This window comes from Micrasema longulum, unplaced genomic scaffold, assembly GCF_059751315.1.
Source record: "Micrasema longulum isolate JH-2025_06_02 unplaced genomic scaffold, ASM5975131v1 h1tg000214l, whole genome shotgun sequence".
NCBI classification, from domain to species: Eukaryota; Metazoa; Arthropoda; class Insecta; order Trichoptera; family Brachycentridae; genus Micrasema; species Micrasema longulum.
In genome coordinates this window covers 805018-829063 of record NW_028277419.1, presented here as the reverse complement: position 1 = coordinate 829063, position 24046 = coordinate 805018, and the positions used below count along the sequence as shown (strand labels likewise).

Here is a 24046-nt window from a genome sequence, read left to right as displayed (position 1 = left end):
CCAAAAGTATTTAATTTGTTGCCACTTGACATGAAAACATGTCATAGTAAAAATAAAATTAAGTTTCTATTACGTAAGTGGTTAGTAGATAAAACGTTCCTATATTGATTTATTATTTATGTAGTAATTATGTATTACATATTTTAAATTTTTTAATATTCTTTACTTATTATTATTTTTTTACATATATACATTTTTTGAAAAAAAATTATTTTTATCCCTCATTAATTACATTTTTGTTATTTTCTTGGGTTAACCTTTTCTTTTCTTTTATTACTTTCTTACTTTCTTATTTCATTTACAAATGTAAAATGTTAGATCTTAATTTTAATATGTACTTTTAATTTTCTTACTATTTTTTATATTTTTTTTTTTTCTGTAGATATGAATTGAAATTCTAGATTTACTTTACCTTGTTTAATTTATTTTCTTATCTTGTTTTGATTACATTAATGAGCACACACTATTTATATATGTGTCTATTATTTTTTTTTTCTTTCTTATATTTAAAATATATTTTAGTAAATTACTATTCTTTAATTTTAATTGTATTATTTTACTCTATTTTCTTACTTAAAAAAAATAAAAAAAATCTTTAAACTATTTTTATGTTTATTATTTTATACGTATACAGTATTATGTCTGTACTCTTCTTATTTGATTATTAATTAAAACTAATGTCTGAGCACCCGATGACAAACTATTATTGAATAGTTTATCGGGACAAAATATATCTTAATACTTTGTTTTCTTTATAATGTATTATAATGTAATAATATGTATATTTTATTGAATAAAGACTCTAAAGAAAAATATGTTGATTTAAGCGAAGTAAAAGAGCTGAAACATTCTTTGGGTGTGAAATCCAACATTTTATCTACGAACATTTGGAAAAACTCAAAATATTGTTGATTTGTGTTAAAACACCTTTTTAAATAATTGAAGCGCGTCTAATAAGCTCACTGACTACTAGACCACAAGGCTGATATTTTTTGTAAAACAAACGATAATTATACTGTCGTCATAAGCAAAGGGCCAATTTTTTTTTAAATCTCAAAATAAGTTAAATATGATGTAAATGTTCCACATAAAATTTCGAACCATTTGATATATGGCAATGAGCAGTAAAAAAAATAAAAAATAAAAAAGTTTTTCAAGCAGTAACACAATATCTATAGATCCATGAGCAGAAACTCCGTGTAGATATGACACACACAGGTTTTTCGATTTAGAAACTACTGACATACTGTGTTTTTACTATAGAATTTTTAGGTTTTTTTCAAATCGGCATAAAGTTGATAAATACTAAAAAGTGTCATATCTCAAAATAAGACATTTATAAATAATTGCCTTTTTGCTTATGACGGCATAGGTATTTCAAATTATCTACAAATTACATTCAAGTTCGTTTATTAACGATTCTAGAAAGCTTTAAAAATTCCATGTAGGATTTAGAAAACTTTTAAAGGTTTGATTTTTAAAAAGGATTACTTATATACATTATTAAAAAATTTCACAAACTATGCTGGTAGAAATTTTATTAGCAGGCGGTAAAAATGTTTATTAAACTAGATATAATAATAATGTATTTTGCAACCAAATAATAAAAATCTTTTACTATCTTTTATCTTTAAAGTTTAAAAAGGTTGCTTGCTACCTTGTAACGGTTTTTTATACACATTTGGATTTTGAAATAGAACATTGTACAACTTTCATAGTTATTGCTTGTTATAATTTAAGTAGGTTCTAATTTTGAGTTGAACTCAATTAATATTTACGTTTGTATTTTAATAACTTAATGGTAACATGCCATTAATATTTTTTTCGATTTATAACAACTAATCCGTTTGACCAATATCAATGCTTTCAATGTAGAAAACAGCTAAATAAAGTTTCGAAGCAGAGTTCTGAAGATCTTGCATGAACGGGGGACCAATCCCCTTCAATTCTGACATCTAATCTAATAAATTGATAAACGCATGCTGCGTCGATCAATCATCGACCGCCTGATTATTTCGAAAAGGTGAAACCAAAGTCATAGCGCCAAAAAACAACGGACAACAATAATACAAATCAATTTGCACATCGCTAATGGTCAATTTGCAAGATAGAATCTGCAAAGGACGTCTGAGCCGCGATTTTTTATTGCCAAACCTTGAGCCGACAGCGTGACCGTCTTAGAATATAAAAATAATTTATATCAATTTACAATTAAAATTTAGCGGCGCTGATCGTCGAAAATTATCTCGGGGAAATGTGAAAAAAGCGAGGAAATACAAATAAAGACTACAGACTTACTTTTTACTCGGAAATTCAGCTAAGGCTCTGGGTGTGTATTCAAATGAGTCTAATTTTACCTGAAAACAAAAACAAATAAAGTCAGCTTAGCAACGGCTAAAATAAACAATTTCATTTTTAATTTAGAAATAAATGAAAATTTTCCGGAGATTTTATTAAATTACTGAGTACTGAAACGTACTATACATTATTTTTTACATTTATGTAAACATTTCTATGGAAATGCTTAAACAAAACAAATAAAAATTATCGTTTAAATTCCTCGAAGGTTAGATTAGGAAACAGTAAATCCTATCGCCGAGGAATTCATAAGAGAATATAAATAAACCCAAAAAATACATGACTGAATATTGCTCTTTTTCAACAAGTTGAGGTGTTAATTAAAGAGAATTTAAACACATGTTATGTTATATTTTGCAGATGAAAAATATTTTTATTTTGATAAAATTCACAGCATCAATTTTACATTGAGTCATTTTTTCATAATGATCATTAGAAATCAGAACCTTCACAAAATCCAAAGAAAATTAGCAGATCATGCATATAAAGACATGGTAGATAAGCAAGTAAACAGTGGATAATAAAGAAGGAGTCATGATGACCACGAGCATCAAAATGCTTTGAAGGGTTTCTTAGGAAAAAAAAATGGATCAGAATATTAAAAATGATACAGTAAATAGCGAAAATTCTTGGGTTAGTCGTTTTATAAGAGATATTAGGCTGAAAAATAATTAATAGTGTCAGCGAAAGAAATTTGTGATTTATACTAACTAAATCGAAACGCCCGAACTCATGATTATTTTTACAATAAACGTAAAAAAGGTAAAATAATATAAACAATACTGTACATAAGTACAATTTGATTTAAATTATCTCTGGTAAATTGTTCGAATGAATTCAAAATTAAATGAATAAATTGACATCAAAGAAAACATAAAAATGACTACATTGTCTGATTTGCTGAACAATCGAAATTGACATAAAGGTTTTGTTTTTTGTCTAGCAAACCTACTGAAACTACCTGTAAAAAAGGCTTACAAGACAATAAAAGAGACAAAGAGAGACATATTATTTAAAATAAAGGATTCCAATAAATAGAGGCGAAAAAGAGATGTCAGAGGGGATGTCTTTAAGGACAGTTCGAGGAATGTAGGATAAATAAAATAATATTGGAGGAAATAAAAGATACCGACTGTTCTGGAAGGCAAGTAGAATTTATAAGCTCAAAATAGGACAACGGAGATATATATTTCAGAACATGTAGAATTCGATGAAATATGTATACCAAGTTTAAAAGATTCTTTGCGTGTCCTAAATCAATCACCGAAGGTAAAAAGCTTTTTTTGCAGAATTTCACTAATTTCAAAATGCTTTTTTTTGCATATTTTTAATAAGCAAATAACGCTTTCTGGCGTAAGCGGTAATTACATAACAGTCAGTTTACTAATTATTTAAAATAAATTGTTATATTAAGATGACTCAAAAGCTAAGTCTGAGCAATATTTTAATCAGCCATCACCAACCATAAAATAAAACAACAACCATTAAAAACTACCCCGCAAAAATGTTGAAAGTTAGTATTCGCTTTTTGGATTGGATGATACATAAATAAGATGAAAGTAAATAAAGCTTCATGTATAAAAATAAATATACAAAAGTTATTACAAACAATATTGTTAAATCCTTGGCCTGGATCTTTAAATACTTCACGGGCAAGTGATTTTAATTGTTAGGTTTGATAAATGATTTTTAGATTAATAAAGTAAACTCTTATTTTTATATAAAAAATATATGAGAGAATTTAATACAATTATAATAGAAAGGACGTGTGAGTGACTAGGAAGGCAAAACCTGAATAAATAAGGCCGGTAGCCTCGCGATGCTCGCAACTTAAATATATATATTGTACCTACACTACTATATTACACTAACATTTGATGCATAAATACTACAAATATCTTCGTAACAGACTAAGCGTTTCCTGATATTATAACAAAACTTGATCTTTGTGATCTTTATAAGTAAACAGAATAAGTTAGCAAATTTCATAATAATGAGAATGATTATAAATATGAACAAGACAAATTAATACAAAAACAGAATCAACATTTATGTTTAAAGAAGTCATAACAACTAAAAGTAAGTAACTTTTTATTCATGAACAGTTTACATTTGATTTCAGGTGTATTACCGTTTGGCAGTGTTAAAAATATAATTTTGCCACCTTAAATTTCCCAAAATTAGAGATTCTACGTGAGTGCGTAATGTTCACGGCTTATTCGTCTCAAACTAATTAGTTTTTAATCTATTTTACTGAAAATCTTCATCACCCGAAAATAGTGACAGAAGAGATGAGGCTAGAATTTACATTCACATAATTCAGGCGGAAACAGTTGGCGCCGGAATGGTTGGTACGGCCAACATTAATAACTTTAGTCATTCGCTTCTCCGCTCTGCACCAGGAATAATACGAGAAACGAACCAGTCTGTAATCAAACATTTCCTTCAAACTTCCAAATTAAACGATTCGGATAATCTTTCACCGCGAAATCAAATCTTAGTCATAACAAAAATGCACCGAGATAATATTTGAATGTTGATTTCGAATTTGCATGATACCGTCGGGATTCTAGCAAAAGTTGGTTAAAATATTCTAAAAATTAGATGTCTTTATAAATGGCATCAAATAATGATTGTTTAAAAGGTAAATAAAAATATTCCGTATTTAATATTTAATATTTTTTTATATAATATTTAATTTGCAGTTTAATTTAAACGGATTATTTGAGAAGAGGTTTTAACTTTAAAAGTGCAATATCTCACAACTAGTTAAATGTAGTTACCAACTTGTGCCAGAAACCCGACGATATGGAATTCTAAGACAGTTTGTCAGATGGACGGCTTAATATTTTATTCAAATAAACGGAACTTAGTTTCTTTTACATATTAGTTGAAAAATACATTCAGGTAAATAGAGTTAAAGCATTTAAATATATATTATTACTAAAAGTTATATGCAAATATAAAAGAAGTGTAAAGAGGTTGATTGTATAAAAAATATACAATATGAGTATACAGAAAGGTATAAAAATACAATAAATTATAATGTGACAAATTGAAAAAAAATATTAAGATAAATATTTTTTAAGAATAAAATCGATTAAAAAAACATGTTTATAAAGAAATTAAAACTAAAATAAATAAAAACAATTATGTTTTTAACAACTTATTATTTTTTTTTGCTACCGACTAATTTCAAAGCTATGCAAGTTACTTTATCAACATATATGTACTCAACTTATGGTGGAACCCATCGGTAGAGAAAAAAAATATAAGTGGTGAAAAACAAAGTTGTTTTAATTTAAATTTGTTGCAACAGAAAAGGAAAACATTTTCGAGAAGGGAATAAAGGAGTCTAGGTATTTACAGGGCTTATGACCTATCATTTGCTAGTTTATGTGGCCACTTTACACACTGCAACATTCATTATGTCTATGTTTCCGTCCACATTTCCTCAACCCTTCCATCTGTTGACTTTTGTGAAATTTAAATATGAACTCTTTAGGAAGAAAATCCAGCCAGTCTGCGAGCATTTGGACATACTCAAAACATTGTTGTTTTTATTTGTTTAAACGCGTTAAAGATTACCCACTCCTCTAATAGTTTAAAATTAACAATAGGAGCATGAGAGATAGAATGTCAGCCTTAGGCGCATATAATTGAAATATAATCATTACAGTAGAATCATGATGTTCGAAGGCAGTTCTGAGAGGTTACTAAAGACGAAGGCTTGAAAACCCCGAGGAAAGATATTACTTTGTGCATCAGAAAAGGATTTGTGTGGTTGCCACCCTTGGAACAATACCTAAGGGCTATATTACTTACTGTAAGACAAAATAATCATGCTTAACGAGTTGGCAACCGTCACGACTGTAAATATCACTAGTATCTTTAGTTTACGGACATTAAATTCAACAATAAATTAATATTTACATATAAAAGAAAAACAACGGAGTCCCTAAAAGGCGAATGAATACCCGTTTCAGTGTCCTCGCTTTACAAAGGTATATTACAACTGCCTATGCAACCAATGAACGCCGAAGTACTGAGTATGTATGTAGCAAAGTTAAAACCGTGTATCAAAACTTTTGGATTAATTATTTTAATTGAATTATTCCATTTAGTATTTTTTTTTACTAGTCCAACTCGTTAGGGTCCACATCGCTAACCCCGGGCAATGGGATCACACTCATAACGGTGTGATCACAGCAGATAACGAGAAGATGAAAGGCAAATTTATGGCGCCTCCAAGCTAGAACCAACCAGCTAAGGGAAGGTAACCTCGACAGAAAAATCCACAGAGAAGGCAACGGAAAACCACACTGGTCATTTTTTTTCCAGGAATCACTATGGCGAGTACAACCAACGAGCAGTTGTCTTGGCCTCGGAGTAACACAGGACCAAGATGTTTCGCTGTAGTGTTTGCCAACGTCGGGAGGGACCTGATAAGGCACCGCAAGAAGAAGAAAAAGTCAAAATAAAATAAAATATTATAGGAATATATGTATATGGTACAATATTAAATTTAATAATTGACTAAAAATGATTTCATGTTTCTATGTTACTTACAACCAGAGGCGGTTCCTTAGTATGTGCATAAGTGCAGTGCACTGCCAAGTATAAATTTGTGTAAATAAATGAGTAATTTAATTGACAGTAAAAATATGTTATAGGTAGGTACAAAAAACAGGGATTCGTTGCAATATTATACACGTAAACATCATAATATTCAATACTAGCGCCAAAAGATCTATCGAAATCGACTCTAGCGGACAATTTTCTCATCTTGTCTACGCATGCGCAATCGTCTCCGTGCATTTTCTGTTTTGGACGATCTTGTACTCTGAATTTGTTTGAAATATAACATATCTCCTAAAATCGTCATTTGATCGAGACAGACAATGCTTCATACCGATGAATTGTGCGTTAGAGAAAATAATATACATATTCCAGGCATTGCCAACGCATGCGCAGATTTGAAGTTTGAATTTTGTTTATAATGTCACTTTAAATATGCGTAATGACATGATATTAGTACGAATTTTGCTACCTTTAACGTGCGTATTATGTTAGGCGCATTTAGCGTTTCTGGTTTCGATGCGCGGGCTGTCAAACTATTGCTCGTTTATCACGTCAGACCTATCATATTATTTTAATATTATCAAACTTAACATACAAGTTGACAAAATGTAAAGAAATGCACTGCCAATGTTTTCGGTCAGGAGCCGCCAGTGCTTACAACTCTAGCGAATTTCAGAAAAATATGAAAATACACTAAACTAAATTAGCGTACGCTTATTTCTTTCGACATGCATTAAAAAAATAATAACTACGGTAATTAAACAAAATTCACGTTTAATTCGAAAGAATGCGGAATACCTTTACGCTGCCAGAGATAAAGTATCTTACAATCAAGATAACGTAATATATTACAAACTCATGTGATATTTACGATGACATAACACACGATTATCAACGATACCAACAACTAACCACACAAGAAGGTCGTTTCACTTACGGATAAAATAACCAAGAAATGTATTATCTTGGCGCAATCTTAAAATCCTACCTCAAAGCCCGTTGCACTGTCATCATACTTCAAAATATATGCAGAAACTCTGCAGCAAGGTCGCTTCATTGTTCAGCGGAGGAAAAAGGGGAGAAAAAGCGATTTTAAAATGCAAGGGAAAAGAGGGAACGTAAGAAAAAAGGAACGAATAAACTGAAGCTATTCACTGTACACGAGGTGTAAAGAATAGTAACTCTAAAATGAAAGAACTTTAAAGGAAAGTTGATAAAAAAAACAGTAATTTAGTGATAAGAAAATTCTTGCACAGCGTGTTGTAAATAGGGTATTTTCACAAGCCAGGAAAAACGTTACACATTTAACAAATTACAACAGGGATGGAGAATACCTTAAATAAGGGAATATGGATGTCTAGGCATTTACAGGGCATATAACCTGTCATTGGCTGGTTTAAGTGGCCACGTGGCCAGTGGTTTATGTTTGAACATCTACGACCTACGAACATTTGGACAAACTCAAATATTGTAATAGTTACACATTTAAGCAATATTTAGAGCGAAGTTTTGCGATTCTAATGATATAACTACCAATGTATTCAAAATATGATTCCATTTGTAATTTTCGGGTTTGAAAATGAGCACTTACAAAACGGCTCGCAGTTGGCGATGTTGGCATTACGTCATTTTAACGTAACGTCACGCGTTACGACCGCCGACTGAGCTTCTAATATTGCAAACGATTTTGGCGTCAAAACGTCATACGTGCCGTTTGTCCCACAGGGCGCGAAACGTCACGTTTTCAGATAGTTCCAAATATGCATATTTTAAACCCCTGTAGAAAATTTATCCGACGTCACATGAAAAAAAATAATAGTACTGTTACCATTGTAATTTTTAGCTTAATTTTTAATTAAAATTATTTTTAAAAACCTTAAACGTCCCTATAAGGTGAAAATGACTAACGAATATTCAAGTCAGTTTTTTTAACAGCAGTCTTTTGACAGAAAAACATTCCAAAAGAATTAAGACCAGGTTTTAAAAAAAAAAAAACGTTTGATTTTTTCATTTATCGGGAATATTATAATCATTTAAAAAATCGGTTTGTTGTCCTATTTCCTACATTAATCGACGAAATAACAATTGATTTTTATATATTTTAATCCCATTATGAGAAATAATTAGTTTCCAGTGAGGATTTTTTAAATATTATAATTGTCACAATTTTTACGTTACTACGCTCCACCTCTCGTGGACAATTTCGCTCTCCGCTTATTATGTAGCGATGATTATAGAGACGGGGTGGAGTGGGTTATTTCATAGAGCAAAGCATGTTCTAGAGACAGATATCTATGCACAAGCAGCCCCTCATCAATAGACCCTTGAGATAGACGACATTACCTCCGTGACTCTGGACTTGAATTAATATCAAAGGACGAGATCATCAGCTTTGCACATTTTTTAGTTTTTTTTTTATTACAATTTTATACTCACATTTATTGATTTCAGAGGCACAGCTTATAGTGGTTTAACCAGGAACAAACCTCGCCTGTGAACTTTCCCTAACTCGCTAGAAAATCCGTATTGAGTCGAGGCACTTGCACTGGATTCATAAACATATGTAAACTCAAAATGTTCATACCTAGATATACATATTTGCGTATTATATTGATATTATAAATCATGTTTTCAAGAGATGGAAGAGTAGAAAAAGATGCTGAAATGAGAGTGAATGCGGGCAACAAAGTGAACGGAGCACTAAACACAGTAATTGCTAATAAAAATATGTCAATCGAAGCTAAACTGGCAGTGCACAACGGAGTTTTAGTCTTAACACTTATGGAAGTGAAACATGGAACTGGCAGAGGAAGGATGAAAACCGAGTGAACTTGGTTGAAATCCGATCTCTTAGACAAATGTGTGGGAAATCAATGTATGACAGGGTTACGAATGATGAAATCAGGCGAGAGTGTAAATCTGAGTCAAATATAATTGATAAGATTAAGAAAGGGTCTCTGAGATGGTTTGGTCACGTCAAACAAATGGACGACGAAAGAATGGTAAAAAAGTATATATGGCGAAAATGAATAGTAAAGTGAGACGAGGACGACTAAGGAAGACTTGGCATGGTCAGATAAACCAAAATCTTAAGTTTGGTCATGTCAAATTTGTCGTCAGTATGCGATAAAACAATACTTTTAAGATCATAAGTAAAGTTATTCTGGGTTAAATTTTACTACAGAAGAACTTCGTTTATCTGAACTCCAGTCACCCGGATTGCCCAATATCCGGATCATTATCGGAAAATTAAAAATTAAGGAGAAGCTTTAATAACAAATTAAAATTTCTTCGTTGAAGCAATTAACTTTTCTGGATATGTAGTAAGTTTTTAATGTGATTCCAATTTGCTGTAATTTTTCAAAAGAAATAAAAAAGTGAATTTTGCATTTTCTTTCAAAACATATATTTAATTTAATGGTGAATCCAAATATCCGGATTTCTGCATACCCGTATAGGGTCTGGCACTCATAAATACCGATAATATGAGTTCTGCCAATATTTTGAGCATCAGCAAACACCAGTACCTATATCCATTCTACATATTTCTAGAAGGTTTAGCGGGATTTATAATGGAGAGGGCTCGTAAATAGATTGCAGACTAATTTCAAGGGACGACGGGTTATTTCGGGATCGATAATATTCGTGCCTCGAGTCAAACCGATATTAAATAATACCCAAGCAGAAACTCGAATTTGACGCGGCAAAGGGGACGCGAAAACAAACGCCGCTATTTCGTTTATTTTCAATAACTTATTTTTTGTCTGAAAATTCACGACACGACCTAACTCAAAAAATTCTATTCAGTTTTTTACAGACGCAAGTTTGATTTGTTGTTTCAAAAGTACTTTGAAATACAAAGTGAATTCTGAACAAACGATTTGAAAACCAATCAAGCCTTGTATAAATAATCATTTTGGAAAATATTACGAGTACGAAATAATATCAAATAGTTTTTTTTACGCGTTACGAATGATAATACAAATAAAAAGTAAGCGGATGTATTAAAAACCGTAGTTTTCGAGAAGTTAGTTGCAAAGCATTTTATCTGTGAAAAAACGAAAAAGTTTAAAAATATTATCAGTAAAAAGTAACAACTAATAAAGGTGTCGCAAACGTAAATAATCACTACTGTTTAATAGTTTATTGTCCAAACAAAGATGATTAAAAAAATATAGAAAAAAGTATGTATTTCATTTATAAGATGATTAAAAATGTAAGCGGCCTCCATGGTGTTGTGGTCAAGACGTTTGACTCACGCATGGAAGGTTCCGGGTTCGATCCCCGGTGCGGACACAAAAATTAAAATGTTTATTTTTCTCAAAACTGTGATGTAATTCACCACTGCAATTGGGCCTCCTGGCCTTTTGTGGTGAAAAAATAAAATAGATATAAAGAGTAGTGTTCTTATCTAAAAAACAATCATATATCCACAAATAAATTACTGTTCTTCAATTCTTTTTTTATATAATGAAAGGGAAATTAAAAATAGACAGTCTTCAAAATAAGGCGATTTAAAATTTTAAAAAAATTAAAGGAATAACCCGCTAAGCCTCTTTTCTAGAGGCTTGTCTGCAGGCGGGAAAGAAAGGAATAGATATGAAAAGAAGTTATGAATAAACACCCAGACCAATTAAGGAAAAAAAATGTTCGATTTTTTTCTTGCAACTGGCAGGAATCGACATCGCGGTGCCTGAAAGAAGTTAAGAGTTTGACTGATTCTTTTTGTTAAACGAAAGCGAATAGTATTATCAAATTACCATTTAACTTTGTAAATAATTAAAAGTTTTTTAGATAAAGGATGGGAGCACGGGAATGGACCCACTCACGAAGGATGGGACACCAACAATAAAATAAAATACTTAAACTCATTCAAATAACATTATATCCATTCATTAGTTAACCCATAGAAAATTTGTCGATAATGATCCTTAAGATAAAAATAACTTTATTTAATTTACTTACATATAACTTTGTATTATGTATCCTTACCTCTGTTCTGTATAAATACATTTAACTTTTTAATAAAGATACCAGTCTCGAAGATGTCGCGAAAGCGATGAAACCGGTCACTGGATATTCCAAATTTGTGGATTAAAGTATCACTCGTGTTTTATTTATATAATAAATTACAATGAACTTCCATCAAGAATTTTCACTTACAAACTTAAACCATTTAACTTTGTCAATAATTAAAAGTTTTTTAGATAAAGGATGGGAGCACGGGAATGGACCCACGGGATGATGAGCTGTGTTCTTCTGCAATTGTACATTTGCGAGGTGAGGTCAATTGTGGCACACTTATTGCTATTTTTCAATGAGGAAATTCTGCTGTTTCTTTATTAAATTTGTTAATACTAAACCAAATAAATATTTTTTAATTTCATGTATCGTATTATCGCCGCTGTGATTTTTTAAAGTTTCGTAAGTTTGAAATTACTCCTCCCGTGACGACACGAGTTCAAGTCAGTGAATTTTCCTGCAATTTAAAACGAGAACCCCCCATTCCAGTCAAAATGTGCTTAAAGTTGGTTGGTAATCATGGCTACCCCCAAATCGGGAATATATCACAACACAAATAAACGCTATAATAAAGCAGATCGGTGGTTTTATATTTTTTTTCTTTTGTTTATAAACTATCAAACTAAGACAATTTTAAAAAAAATTCAATAATATAAAATAAAAATATTTTTATGTATCGTGTTATCAAGCGCTGAGATTTTTTGAAGTTTTGTAATTACTCCGCGTATGACGTCACAAGTTCTCTTCGGTAAGTTCGGCTGATTGGTAAATTGGCTTCCGGTAAACCGAAAATATATCACAACATTCTATCTTTGGTTGATTCGAAAGAATTAATAACGTTGTTCAAAGTAGTTCTTTTCCATTTTTTTTTTATCCATTTTTAAGAAACTTTGCTGCAAAATAATTTAATGTTTTAATTTTTACCACGAGGAAGAAAAAATATTTATATCCAATTTCCCGTAGCACTAAAACATCCTCATTTGTTAGTATATTAAAGACAAACACTTGTTTAAAGAAAAAAAGGCTAATTTAAGGGTAACTCCGTGTGGATTTGTCGAAGAAAAAGTTTTCTGAAGACCGAGTTGACAACAAAAAAAAAAAATCACATGTTTTTTTTCATTATTATTGTAGTATTTTTTTTAAGAGGAATCATACTGAGTACGCTTTTTTCTTATTTTTTAGCATTGTACATTTAGTTATACATAGAAAACTAAAATTGGCCCTAAAAAGTAATATTTTGGTTTATTTGTAAATGTTGCATTTTTTTTGTCGTAATGGCGTCGTTATCTTTTCATGTTGGTCCAAGATCCTTCAATCTTCTAACCAAGGAACTACAAAACATTAAATCACTGGTACAGTTTAAAGTAGGTTTGAGGTCTTGCATTAGCGTGGAAGGAACAGATAGACAGATTCTTAAAAAAAAAATTTTTAAAAATAAATGCGTACTGCAAATAAATCATATTTTCGTAATATCAGCATATGTTAATTTGGTTTTTCTTTTATTTTTATTTTCTTTTCTTTTCATGGTCATGTCATACCATATACATATATGCTATAAACTTTTTAATAATTAAAAAAGGAATAGCCCACATTCAGACGCTGAAGTCTTTGTGGACATTTTTTCCAATTCATGTTTTAGCTTAATTTTAAGATTTATTTTTGTAATTATATTTTTATGTAAATAATGTAAATAATTTTTATGTACGGAAAAATAAACAAATAAAAAAATATTAATAAAAAAAATAAACAAAAAAATATATAAAATTATCATCCAAGAATTACTTTTATCATGAAATATTAACAAAAAAACATATATTTAGAATTAAAAGATGCCGTAATGACTTGACGGAAAACCAGAGATTCCAGATGGCAATAAATAAATAAATCAAGCGGAGCCGTAATGTGTGTACACAATTTATACACAAAACCCATGAGTTGATCGACATTCAGTACAAAAACACATCAATCACCGGACAGTTTATTAGTAATGACGTTTTTTCATGCACCCATTAAACGCTCGCGTCCTCATTTGTCCAACAATGGCCATTAAAATTCCAGCTACTAATCTTTCTCAATGCCAAACATGTCGCTCCATTCATCGGACTCAGTGCACGTTGCTGCATGTATCATATCATAGACGCTCGGGAATATTTATTACCAGAGCTTGGTAATGTGCAGGCTGGTACCTAACTCTTCGTCTCCTAACTCCTCGAGCGCTGTCACATTGCACTCGATGAGTCACAGTCTAGACCAGAAATAGGGAGCTATTTAGAGAAATTTGACTAAAGTAGATGCAGATCAGCGTGTAAAGAACTAGACGCAAAAATGCAACAGAGGGAAATTCGGGACAACAAAGAATTTCGAATATTTTGATTTGGAAAAATCAGCGACTTTTCACTGGTGTAACGTACGCGTTACCACGATGAAAGTTTCGCCGGTTCGTCACCCGCGTCTGCCGCAGTCAAGCTTCCCGGCGTAAGTGGGAAGCCGCCCTCCCAGACAGAGCCAAAGACAAAGTCGGAAGGTAGGAGCACAGCTGCGCCGACCGCAAGTCAACCTCAATAGCCCTGAAAAGGACTTTCCACCCGGTCCAAGTGGTGCAGAGAGGCGAAGGCAGTCAGCAGGCAGAGCGGAGCGAAGAGCGAAGTGCAGGAAGGCGAACAGGACGGAGAACGGAATAAAACACGTGTGAACTGTTCAGAGTTAGGAACTCAACTGATTTAATATCTCCAATTGACCGCCTTATAAAGCGGTGCGCGTCGGGCTCCGTGAGTCGGCCATCCCACCCGCGCCGGCTGCCTCGGAGTGGTGGGGGTAATCTTTCCCCGCCACTCGCTACATGCCGCCGGCCGCAGGTGGCGTAAATACGGGCGCTCAATGCCCGTACGGGCCATTTCGTCGGCAGCCGCGACGCGCGCAACATGACATTTACATAATATATTTTTGTACATTTTATTCATTTTAACCTAGCTATTTTTCCCCGGTAATACTGAGGCCAGGCTCGAAAGTGACCATTTTATCTTTATTGAGAGCCCAGCCATCAGTTCTATACATTTACCGGGGATCCTTTCTAATTAATGTATTATTTTAATTTATTCGATTTTACGCGTCCGGAACACTCCCCCCGTGCAGCTAGTCTGTACTATTTTCCTGCTGGGCGCGTTGTTCCTCTTCCTTCATTAGTACGGCGATCTTCACCGCTGGTCTGGTGTAGGTGCCGTTGGTGGTCCGCACCTCGACGACTCGTACTTGTCCGTCAGCTGCTGGTTCTGCACGGGTGACTCTGCCGCGAGGCCAAGAATTCCGCGGCAGATTTGGGTCCATGATGAGCGCGAGGTCCCCGACCTGTATTGGAGGCGCGGGCTCGCGCCATTTCTTCCTGTGCGCCAAGGTGGGAAGATACTCCCTCAGCCATCGGCGCCAAAACATGTCGGCCATTTTCTGGGCGATCCTCCATTGCTTATGAAGGCAGGCCCCTTCTTCCCTTTTGTTATAATATGCCAGAGTTGGCTGTGTGTTGGCTGACCCGAGCAAGAAGTGGTTCGGGGTCAGCGGTGCTTCGTCGTTGGGCTTGGTTGACACATGCGTGAGCGGGTGATTGTTCACGGTGTACTCTGCTTCAGCCAATATGGTTTTGAGGGTCTCCTCTCTTGGAGCCTGCTCGTTGAGGGTTGCGTGGAGGGCTCGTTTTACAGATCTCACGAGTCTTTCCCGCGCTCCCCCCATATGAGGTGATGAGGGCGGAATGAATTTCCACTCAATTTTGCGAACTGTAAGTTCGGCGAGCATTCTGGGGTCCGCCAGGAGCTCGTCTACGGCCTGTTTCAGCTCTTTGTCCGCTCCCCTGAAGTTGGTAGCGTTGTCCGAGTATAACGCGTGTGGGCAGCCTCTGCGGGCGGCCATCCTTCTTATGGCCATTATGGCGGAGTCGCTTTCGAGGGACGACGCTAGCTCCAGGTGGATCGCGCGTGTGGTGAGGCAGGTGAACAGTGCCCCATAGCGCTTTTCTTTTCTTCGGCCGTTGGTGATCATCATCGGTCCGAAGAAGTCAAGCCCGCAGTGCGTGAACGGCGGCGTCCTGAAGGCCAGTCGGGCCTCAGGCAGTTGCCCCATCAGCGGGGGTTGGGGCCGGCTGCGCAGCATTTTACACAGCGGGCACCATCGTGTTATCTTCCTCACAGCCCCGCGGAGTCGCAGGATGAGGTAGCTGGCTCTCAGGTCGGCGATCGTCCTCTCGACTCCCGGGTGGCCACCCTTCCGGTGGCTGTGCGTGATCAGCAGCCGGGTGTATGGGCAGGTCCCGTCCATGATAGGCGGCGCGCTGCAGTCCTCTGCGAAGCTCTGTGCCGCTTGGATGCGCGTTCCCATCCGGATGACTCCCTCTTCGTCTAAGAAGGGTGCCGCTGCATGGAGGCGGCTGTGCGGCGGGATAGGCGCCTTTCGTCTCAGGAGCTCCAGCTCTTCTCCGAAAGCCGTCTCCTGGGACCGCTTCAGCAGCATGATTTCTGCGGCCCGTGTTTCTGAGGCGTGAAGTTCAAAGGTCCCCCCTGGGGACGGCAGGGACTCGTGGCGGCGGCATCGTGCGATGAATCGCAGCACCCATGCCGTCGCCCTGACGAGTCGGGTCCACGACGAGAAGCGCTGCACCTGGGGTAGGGCCTCCGTCCGTCTGATGTGGCCCACGAAGTGGCGGGGTTGTTTCCGCTCCAGCGTCTTCTCGTCCGGTTGTTGTAGTAACTTCTTCTCTTTCGGCCAGTCGGCTTCCCCTTTTCTCAGGAAGCCGGGGCCTCCGAACCATAGTCCCGACCTCGCAAGGTCGGGTGGGCCCTTGTCGCGGGTCCCTATGTCGGCTGGGTTGTCCTTGGTGGGGACCCATTTCCAGTCCCGTACGTCTGTGAGCTCGTCAATCTCGCCCAGCCTGTTTGCGACGAACGTGCTGTACCGCAGTGGGTCGGTTCGCAGCCAACACAGGACCGTGCTCGAGTCCGTCCAGAACACGGTTTGGGTGATGAGAGCTCGACTCTCTTTTTTTATGGTGGCGGCCATCCTTGCCGCTAGTAGCGCTGCCTGGAGTTCTAGTCTAGGCACTGACAGAGGCTTTAGGGGGGCCACCTTGCACTTCGCCATTGCGAAACTTGTGGTATCGGCCCCCACAAAGTATGCCACTGTGCAGCATGCCTGCTCTGACGCGTCGCAGAACACGTGCAGTGTCACGGGTTCTTTCTGCCCTTGCAGCGAGCATCTCGGTATTGTACAGCCGTTCGCTGCCAGCAGGTCGCGCCATTCCAACCACTTTTCGGCGTGGTCCGGTTGCAGCGGTTGGTCCCAACCTGTGTTTGTCCTCCAGATGGCTTGCAGCAATATCTTCGCCCGTATCGTGAGGCACGCAATGAAGCCTACTGGGTCGAAGATACTCATGGCGGCGCTCAACATGCCGCGCTTGGTGGGTCGCTCCGGGATGGCTGCACTTTCGGCTCCGTGCCGAAATATAAATAGGTCGCTCTTGGGATCCCATACGATCCCGAGGACCCGCTCCGTCATTACTTCTTCCCCTATGGTGACTGCTGTATTGGCCCGGTCGTCGGCCTTTACTTCTTCCAGGACATCTGGTTTGTTTGAAGCCCACCCGGTGAGCCGGAACCCGCCATTGCCGAGTACGAGGGTAACATCTCGTACCAGGCTTGCAGCTGTTTCTTCGCTGTCTGTGGCGTCTAGGTAGTCATCCATGTACATATTGTGCTCGATCGCCTCTGCTGCGGCGGGAAATTCTTTCGCGTGTGCTCGTGCGACTGTGTTTCGCACGAATTGCGCGCTGCTGGGTGAGCACTTCGCTCCAAACATCATGGACGCGAAGACAAACGTGTCGGGCTCCTGCCCGTCCTGCGTCCGCCATAGGAACCGCTGCGATTGCTGGTCGGCTTCCCGGATTCTTATCCGCAGGAACATCTCCCGTATGTCGGCCGCGATGGCTACTCGTCCCTCTCTGAAGCGGATCACGTTTCCGAGGAGGGATGAAAGCAGGTCAGGTCCCGTCAGTAGATGGTCGTTCAACGCCGTCCTCTGGAACTGGGCGGCGGCGTCGAACACGACCCTTATCTTGCCAGGCTTGTTGGGGTTTGTCACCGCGAAGTGGGGCAGGTACCATTTGCGCGAATGGTGGGCGTCTACCTCCTCGCGGCTTAGTTTGACGGCGTATCCCTTTTCAATGTAGTCCGCCATCTTGGCGCGATATGCGATCGCCAGTATCGGATCCTTCCGTAGTTTATTTTCCAGGGAGTGCAGCCGCTTCATGGCTGCTTGCCGGTTGCAGGGCAAAGAATCTCCGTCTTTCGCCCACAGTAAACCGGTCTCCCATCGTCCGGATGGTAGTTGTGTGGTTGAGCTGCTCATGAGCTCCGCCGCTCGCACATCTGCGGCGCGGCAACGTTCCAGGGTGGTTACACCTAGCGAGTCAACGGCGAAGCTCTTCTTTACCAGTTCCGCTAAGTCCCTTTCACCCTGGCCGTCTGGGGGTAATTCAAAGGCGGGGTGCACAGCCCCGCCGTAGGTGACGGCTCCTAGGGCCGTCTCGATGGTTAGCCGCCCGTCCTCTTGTAGGACTGGCGGGCCTGTAGATACCATTAGGGTGGCGTAATCAAGACCGATTAACATCTTCGGCTTGATGCCTGGCCCGTGTGTCTTGGTGCTCTTTCGGTTGCGGTGCGGCAGATCCATGACCCGCACCGTCTGTGCCTGGACACCAAATTCTTTGTTTCCTTTAACGAGGATTACGGATACACGCTGTGATTGTAGCGTGTCCGTGTTCCCACTGGCACCGATGAGTCTCAACTCCTCGCAGGCCCCGGTGGCGCCCACTGCACGGGCGACATCCTCCTCGAGGAGAGTTACCGATGAACCCTCGTCTAGTAGTGCGTGGATCTCCATTGACCCACGCGGGCCCTTCAAGGTTACTGGCACTACCTTGAAGGTCACTGGGACTTCCGTCCGCCTTGTCAATAAGACTTGCTCGTTCGGCGTACTGTCCACTCTCTCGCGGTGTAGCGACCGATGATGCCGCCCGTGGCACTCGTCGCACTTCGCCGCTTCACAGGTGGTCGTTTTGTGTCCCGGTTCCAGGCATCCGTAGCACACGAACTTGGCACGCACAATTGTCCACCTCTCCTCTACCGTTTTCCGGAGAAACTTCCGGCATTGTCCGAATGCGTGTCCACTCATGTCGCAGAACAGGCATTTTTTGTCCTGAGTGAGAAACACGTGCCTTTCTTGGGTACGCCTTTTCTCCACTCGGGCGGGTTCCGTGCTGATCCCGATGCAACCCGCATTCGGTATTGCACCGGTCAGTCTCGCTAGCCACAGTGCCAGATCCCTGGGGGTAGCTTTTCTCACGGTATCCGCTCGTGACATAATCCACATCATCCTCTCGACTCGTGGCAGCTTCTGAGTCATCTCGGACAGAAGCTTCGGGGAGGAGAGGTGGCTTCCATCGAGGCCCTCTACGGTCGATACGACGTTTCTTATCGCGACCGCGTAGTCCGTCAGGGCCTCCAGGGATGCGTTGTCGGCCAGTTTAGGGAGTTTTCTTATCCGCTCCAGTACTCTGTCCACGACGATCTCCGGGTGTCCAAAGGCGGCCTCTAACATCTTCACAATGTCCGGCACATTTCGGGGATCTACCAGCAAAGACGACACTGTGGCCTTGGCCCGTCCTGTGAGGGCTCGTTGCAGACGGAGAATGTTCTCCGCGTTTGTAAGGGAGCACATCTGTGTCGATTGATCAAATTGCGCCTTAAATATTCGCCATTCTAGCGGGTCGCCGGAGAATTGCGGTAGATCCCTAGCGCCGGTTTGCCTCGCCATGGACGTGTGCCACTCCGGCGGCTGTCTGTATTTCGTCACAGGCTCGCCGGTGGCACCCGGCGGCATGTATTCCGTGGGTAGCCCCTCTTGTACCCACGCGCTCACCGGGTCACGAAACTCGTAGCCCCCCAGTGGTATAGTACGTGCCGCTACGGGCTCGCCTGGCCCGGCGGCGTAGCGTACGTCGGCGTCCTCCCTTCGGCTGTGTGCGGGTGGCGCCTCATTGTCCCGATGCCGCTCATTGTAGCGGCCTTGTAAATGTGCGTTTGTCGCTCCGGCGTAGGCCGGCTCAGCGGCGTAGCGTGTGTTGGCGGGCTCCTTCATCCTGGAGTCCGTCTCTGCGACCGGGTGCCTCCGTGGCACCCCGTCTCTCACCCGGCCGCTGTTGTAGTGGCTCGGCGGAAATGTGTACGCCGCTCCGGTGTCCTCCGGATCAGCGGCGTAGCGTGTGTTGGCGGCCTCCTTCGTCCTGGAGTCCGCCTCTGCGACCGGGTGCCTCCGTGGCACCCCGTCTCTCACCCGGCCGCTGTCGTAGTGGCTCGGCGGAAGTGTGTACGCCGCTCCGGTGTCCTCCGGATCAGCGGCGTAGCGTGCGGTGGCGGCCTCCCTTGCTCTGAAGGCTGCTTCCGTGTCGGCGACAGGGCGCTTCCATGCGGCCCCGTCTCTCACCCGGCCGCTGTCGTAGTGGCTCGGTGGATGGATGTACGCCGCTCCGGTGTCCTCCGGATCAGCGGCGTAGCGTGTGGTGTGGCGTGCGGCGGCGGCCTCCCTTGTGCTGAAGGCTGCTTCCGCGTCGGTGACAGGGCGCTTCCAAGCGGCCCCGTCTCTCGCCCGGCTGCTGTAGTAGTGGCTCGGCTGCTGGATGTACGCCGCTCCGGTATCCTCCGGATCAGCGGCGTAGCGTGCGGCGTGGCGTGCGGCGGCAGCCTCCCTCGTACTGAGGGCTGCGTCGGTCCTAGACGCGTCCGACGTCAGCGGCAGCGGCTTGTGAGCCGGTTCCGACGTCCCGTGCGATGTGAGGTCCCTCTCGATGGTGGGCGTGAGGGGGGTTGCCATGTCTCGTCTGGCGTCCTCTCTCGCGTTGGCGGCCTTCAGCGCGGCGATGATCTCGTTGAGGCTGCTCACCTGCCTCTCGTGATGCGCCTCGCGTTCCTCCATCTGTCGGCGAAATGTCGCCGATGAGATGGACCGCTCCGAGGGTGCGGATCCCTCGTCCGAGTCCTTTTGTTCCTCCAGAAGTCCTTGATGAGGCTCCTCCTGGCAGTCGTGTGAAGGCCCTGGCTGGGGCTCCTCCTGATGTGCTCGTACAGACCCCGGTTGGGGCTCCTGAAGCTCCTCTTCGTGCTCCGTGCCGGCGTCTCGACGCGTTCCCGAACGCGTCGACACAGGCGATCTGTTGACCGGCATGCTGTAGGTGTGTTGTAGACTGGAGACCACTGGCGACGATCCGGCTCGAAGGACCAAATGTAACGTACGCGTTACCACGATGAAAGTTTCGCCGGTTCGTCACCCGCGTCTGCCGCAGTCAAGCTTCCCGGCGTAAGTGGGAAGCCGCCCTCCCAGACAGAGCCAAAGACAAAGTCGGAAGGTAGGAGCACAGCTGCGCCGACCGCAAGTCAACCTCAATAGCCCTGAAAAGGACTTTCCACCCGGTCCAAGTGGTGCAGAGAGGCGAAGGCAGTCAGCAGGCAGAGCGGAGCGAAGAGCGAAGTGCAGGAAGGCGAACAGGACGGAGAACGGAATAAAACACGTGTGAACTGTTCAGAGTTAGGAACTCAACTGATTTAATATCTCCAATTGACCGCCTTATAAAGCGGTGCGCGTCGGGCTCCGTGAGTCGGCCATCCCACCCGCGCCGGCTGCCTCGGAGTGGTGGGGGTAATCTTTCCCCGCCACTCGCTACATGCCGCCGGCCGCAGGTGGCGTAAATACGGGCGCTCAATGCCCGTACGGGCCATTTCGTCGGCAGCCGCGACGCGCGCAACATGACATTTACATAATATATTTTTGTACATTTTATTCATTTTAACCTAGCTATTTTTCCCCGGTAATACTGAGGCCAGGCTCGAAAGTGACCATTTTATCTTTATTGAGAGCCCAGCCATCAGTTCTATACATTTACCGGGGATCCTTTCTAATTAATGTATTATTTTAATTTATTCGATTTTACGCGTCCGGAACAACTGGTATGGTGAATTTAAGCTGAAATCTTTTTCTCTTCATTTTATTATAACTAAATATTAAATGAAAAATTTATGTTTAATGCAGTATACAAATAAAATATTTTAGTACGCAAACTGAATACGTTAAACTATTTTGTCGACTACAGACGCACCAGTTTCTTTAGATGTAATTGGTTGATGTTAAATTTCAGGCTAGATTTAGGTTGAAACACATATTTCATAATTTTACAGGACTTCTTAAGCATAAGGCTATGCTCCCAAGTTATGATTGATCAAATTACGCTCTAAATGGATTACCAACACGGAGAAACATTTCAATTTAAACAATTACAAGATTAAGAGACTAATTTTTACATAAAATTTTCATTAAAATTGTTTAATTAAACCCGTTATTTAGTTGGTAATATTTTTACTTAAGTATTTTTTTCTAAATTTACAAACACAGATAATTGAGATGTTTTGACTACGAGGTTTGATAAAAATATGTACCAAATATTTTAATTTAATAATAAAATACGGAATTGCAAGTCTTATTTTTATATATTGGTTTACATGTTTAAAGTTAACTGAAACGTTAACTTGAAAGACAAACTAGTAATACGTGATTTGGTGTGATAAGCGAATTTTAAAGATAATCTAGCAGCTCAATCACAATGTCCGCATTTGTTGGAAATTACCGACGCGATTAAAAAAATCTGATCGATTAAGTGTTGGTTGAGGACTTTTTATCGACGTGATAAACATCTGCGATTGAGCACCAGAGCGAAAATGATAGCGCGCCGCTTACGCCTCGCGGCTTGTTCGCGACTTTTTGACAAATAACCAAACCGCATTAATGCCCCGACCACCGTATTCGCCAGACTTGGGCCCCAGTAACATTTTTTTTCTGTTCCCGATGAGAAAAACAATGAAAAAAAGACGTTTCGCGACCAAAGAAGAGATAATTACCGAATTGCTGACGGAACTGAAGCCCATACGAAAAAGAGCATTTCAGAAATGTTTGGAAGATTGGAAAAAAGATAGGATGGTGATTAAATTTAATGGAGCAGCAATAATATTAAGAAATAAAGAAAGATTTAAAAACGTACACACATTTCAAATAATTTTTTTTACTACGGGTATATGTACAATAATTTTCAATCCATGAATTAAAGTAACAGGAACTGTATCACAATGCAAGGTTGATAAGGTATCCCAGACAATACAAACAAGATAAAAAGAAACACGATCTTTGAATGTCACAGTGAAATGTGAACTGAAAACGAGACATCAGACTGAAACGTAAATAAATACTCAAAATGAACTAGGCCTTAAGCACGTGTGACGTGTGAACCGTTGATTCGCCTAAGTGGCTGAAATTCTTGTTATCTCGTGATTTTAAAGAAACTGTTTTTAGCAACATATGAAACTAAAAGCGATTGCGTCTGTGATTATTTTTTATATTTAAACCCCCTTAGCGCGGGCTTTTACAATACATTTGTATATTAACATACGTATACGAAGACGTAAACTGCGGTTCTACATAAACAACTGTCACATTGTAACATAAGAAAAAAAATACGTGGGATAAAAATGGATGAGATTAATTTAAAAAAAAGTTATCTTATAAGAAGCTAAAGAAAAAAATGAACATTTGAGTGATTCAAAGTTTATGTACATGCTTAATTATTACCGAGAGACTCAATTGAACGCAGTTATGCAGAAAGTATTTATAAAATTAAAAAAAAAAGATATTTATGTTATCGGGTGCATGCATGATTAATTCTATGTTCGGCTCAAAACAGCCGGGCCGCTTTCATACGAAAAACTGTATTAATCACCTTCTGAAAATGGTGTCGATCACAAAAACGGCATTTATCAGTATGCAGAAAACACCCACAGCACAAGAAAAATCTTACGGTACTTTAAAAATCATTAAAACTGGTCAAATACGTAATTAGATTATTAATTGTCCCATGGAAAAAAAAACTGATTTATTTATTGTTTATCATTTGTCAAAGTCAAAAACATTCCAACCGTTGTGTATATTTGGTTTTTTACTCTTT

At 39.9% G+C, this 24046-nt stretch overlaps 2 protein-coding genes across 2 annotated transcripts in view; both read right to left on the bottom strand.

Moving 5' to 3' along the window:
- LOC148283666 (ecdysone receptor-like) overlaps positions 1-24046 on the bottom strand; it is a gene marked incomplete at its 3' end in the record, with an annotated part of 719211 nt that overhangs the window by 422065 nt on the left and 273100 nt on the right. The window lies entirely within an intron of this gene.
- On the bottom strand, positions 15094-21225 carry LOC148283668 (uncharacterized). The gene is made up of 2 exons (XM_088243475.1): positions 20559-21225; positions 15094-20156 (listed from the first exon to the last, which is right to left on the bottom strand). Exons 1-2 carry the CDS (start codon positions 21223-21225, stop codon positions 15094-15096), a joined length of 5730 nt encoding a protein of 1909 aa, XP_088099601.1.

Bases quoted from the DNA above. Each gene is read 5' to 3' on its own strand.
- LOC148283668 (XM_088243475.1), bottom strand. From the start codon at position 21,225: ATGCCGGTCAACAGATCGCCTGTGTCGACGCGTTCGGGAACGCGTCGA. The intron at 20,157-20,558 runs GCTACGCCGCTG...ACCCGGTCGCAG, and splicing joins CGCCGCACGCCACACCACAC to AGACGGACTCCAGGATGAAG.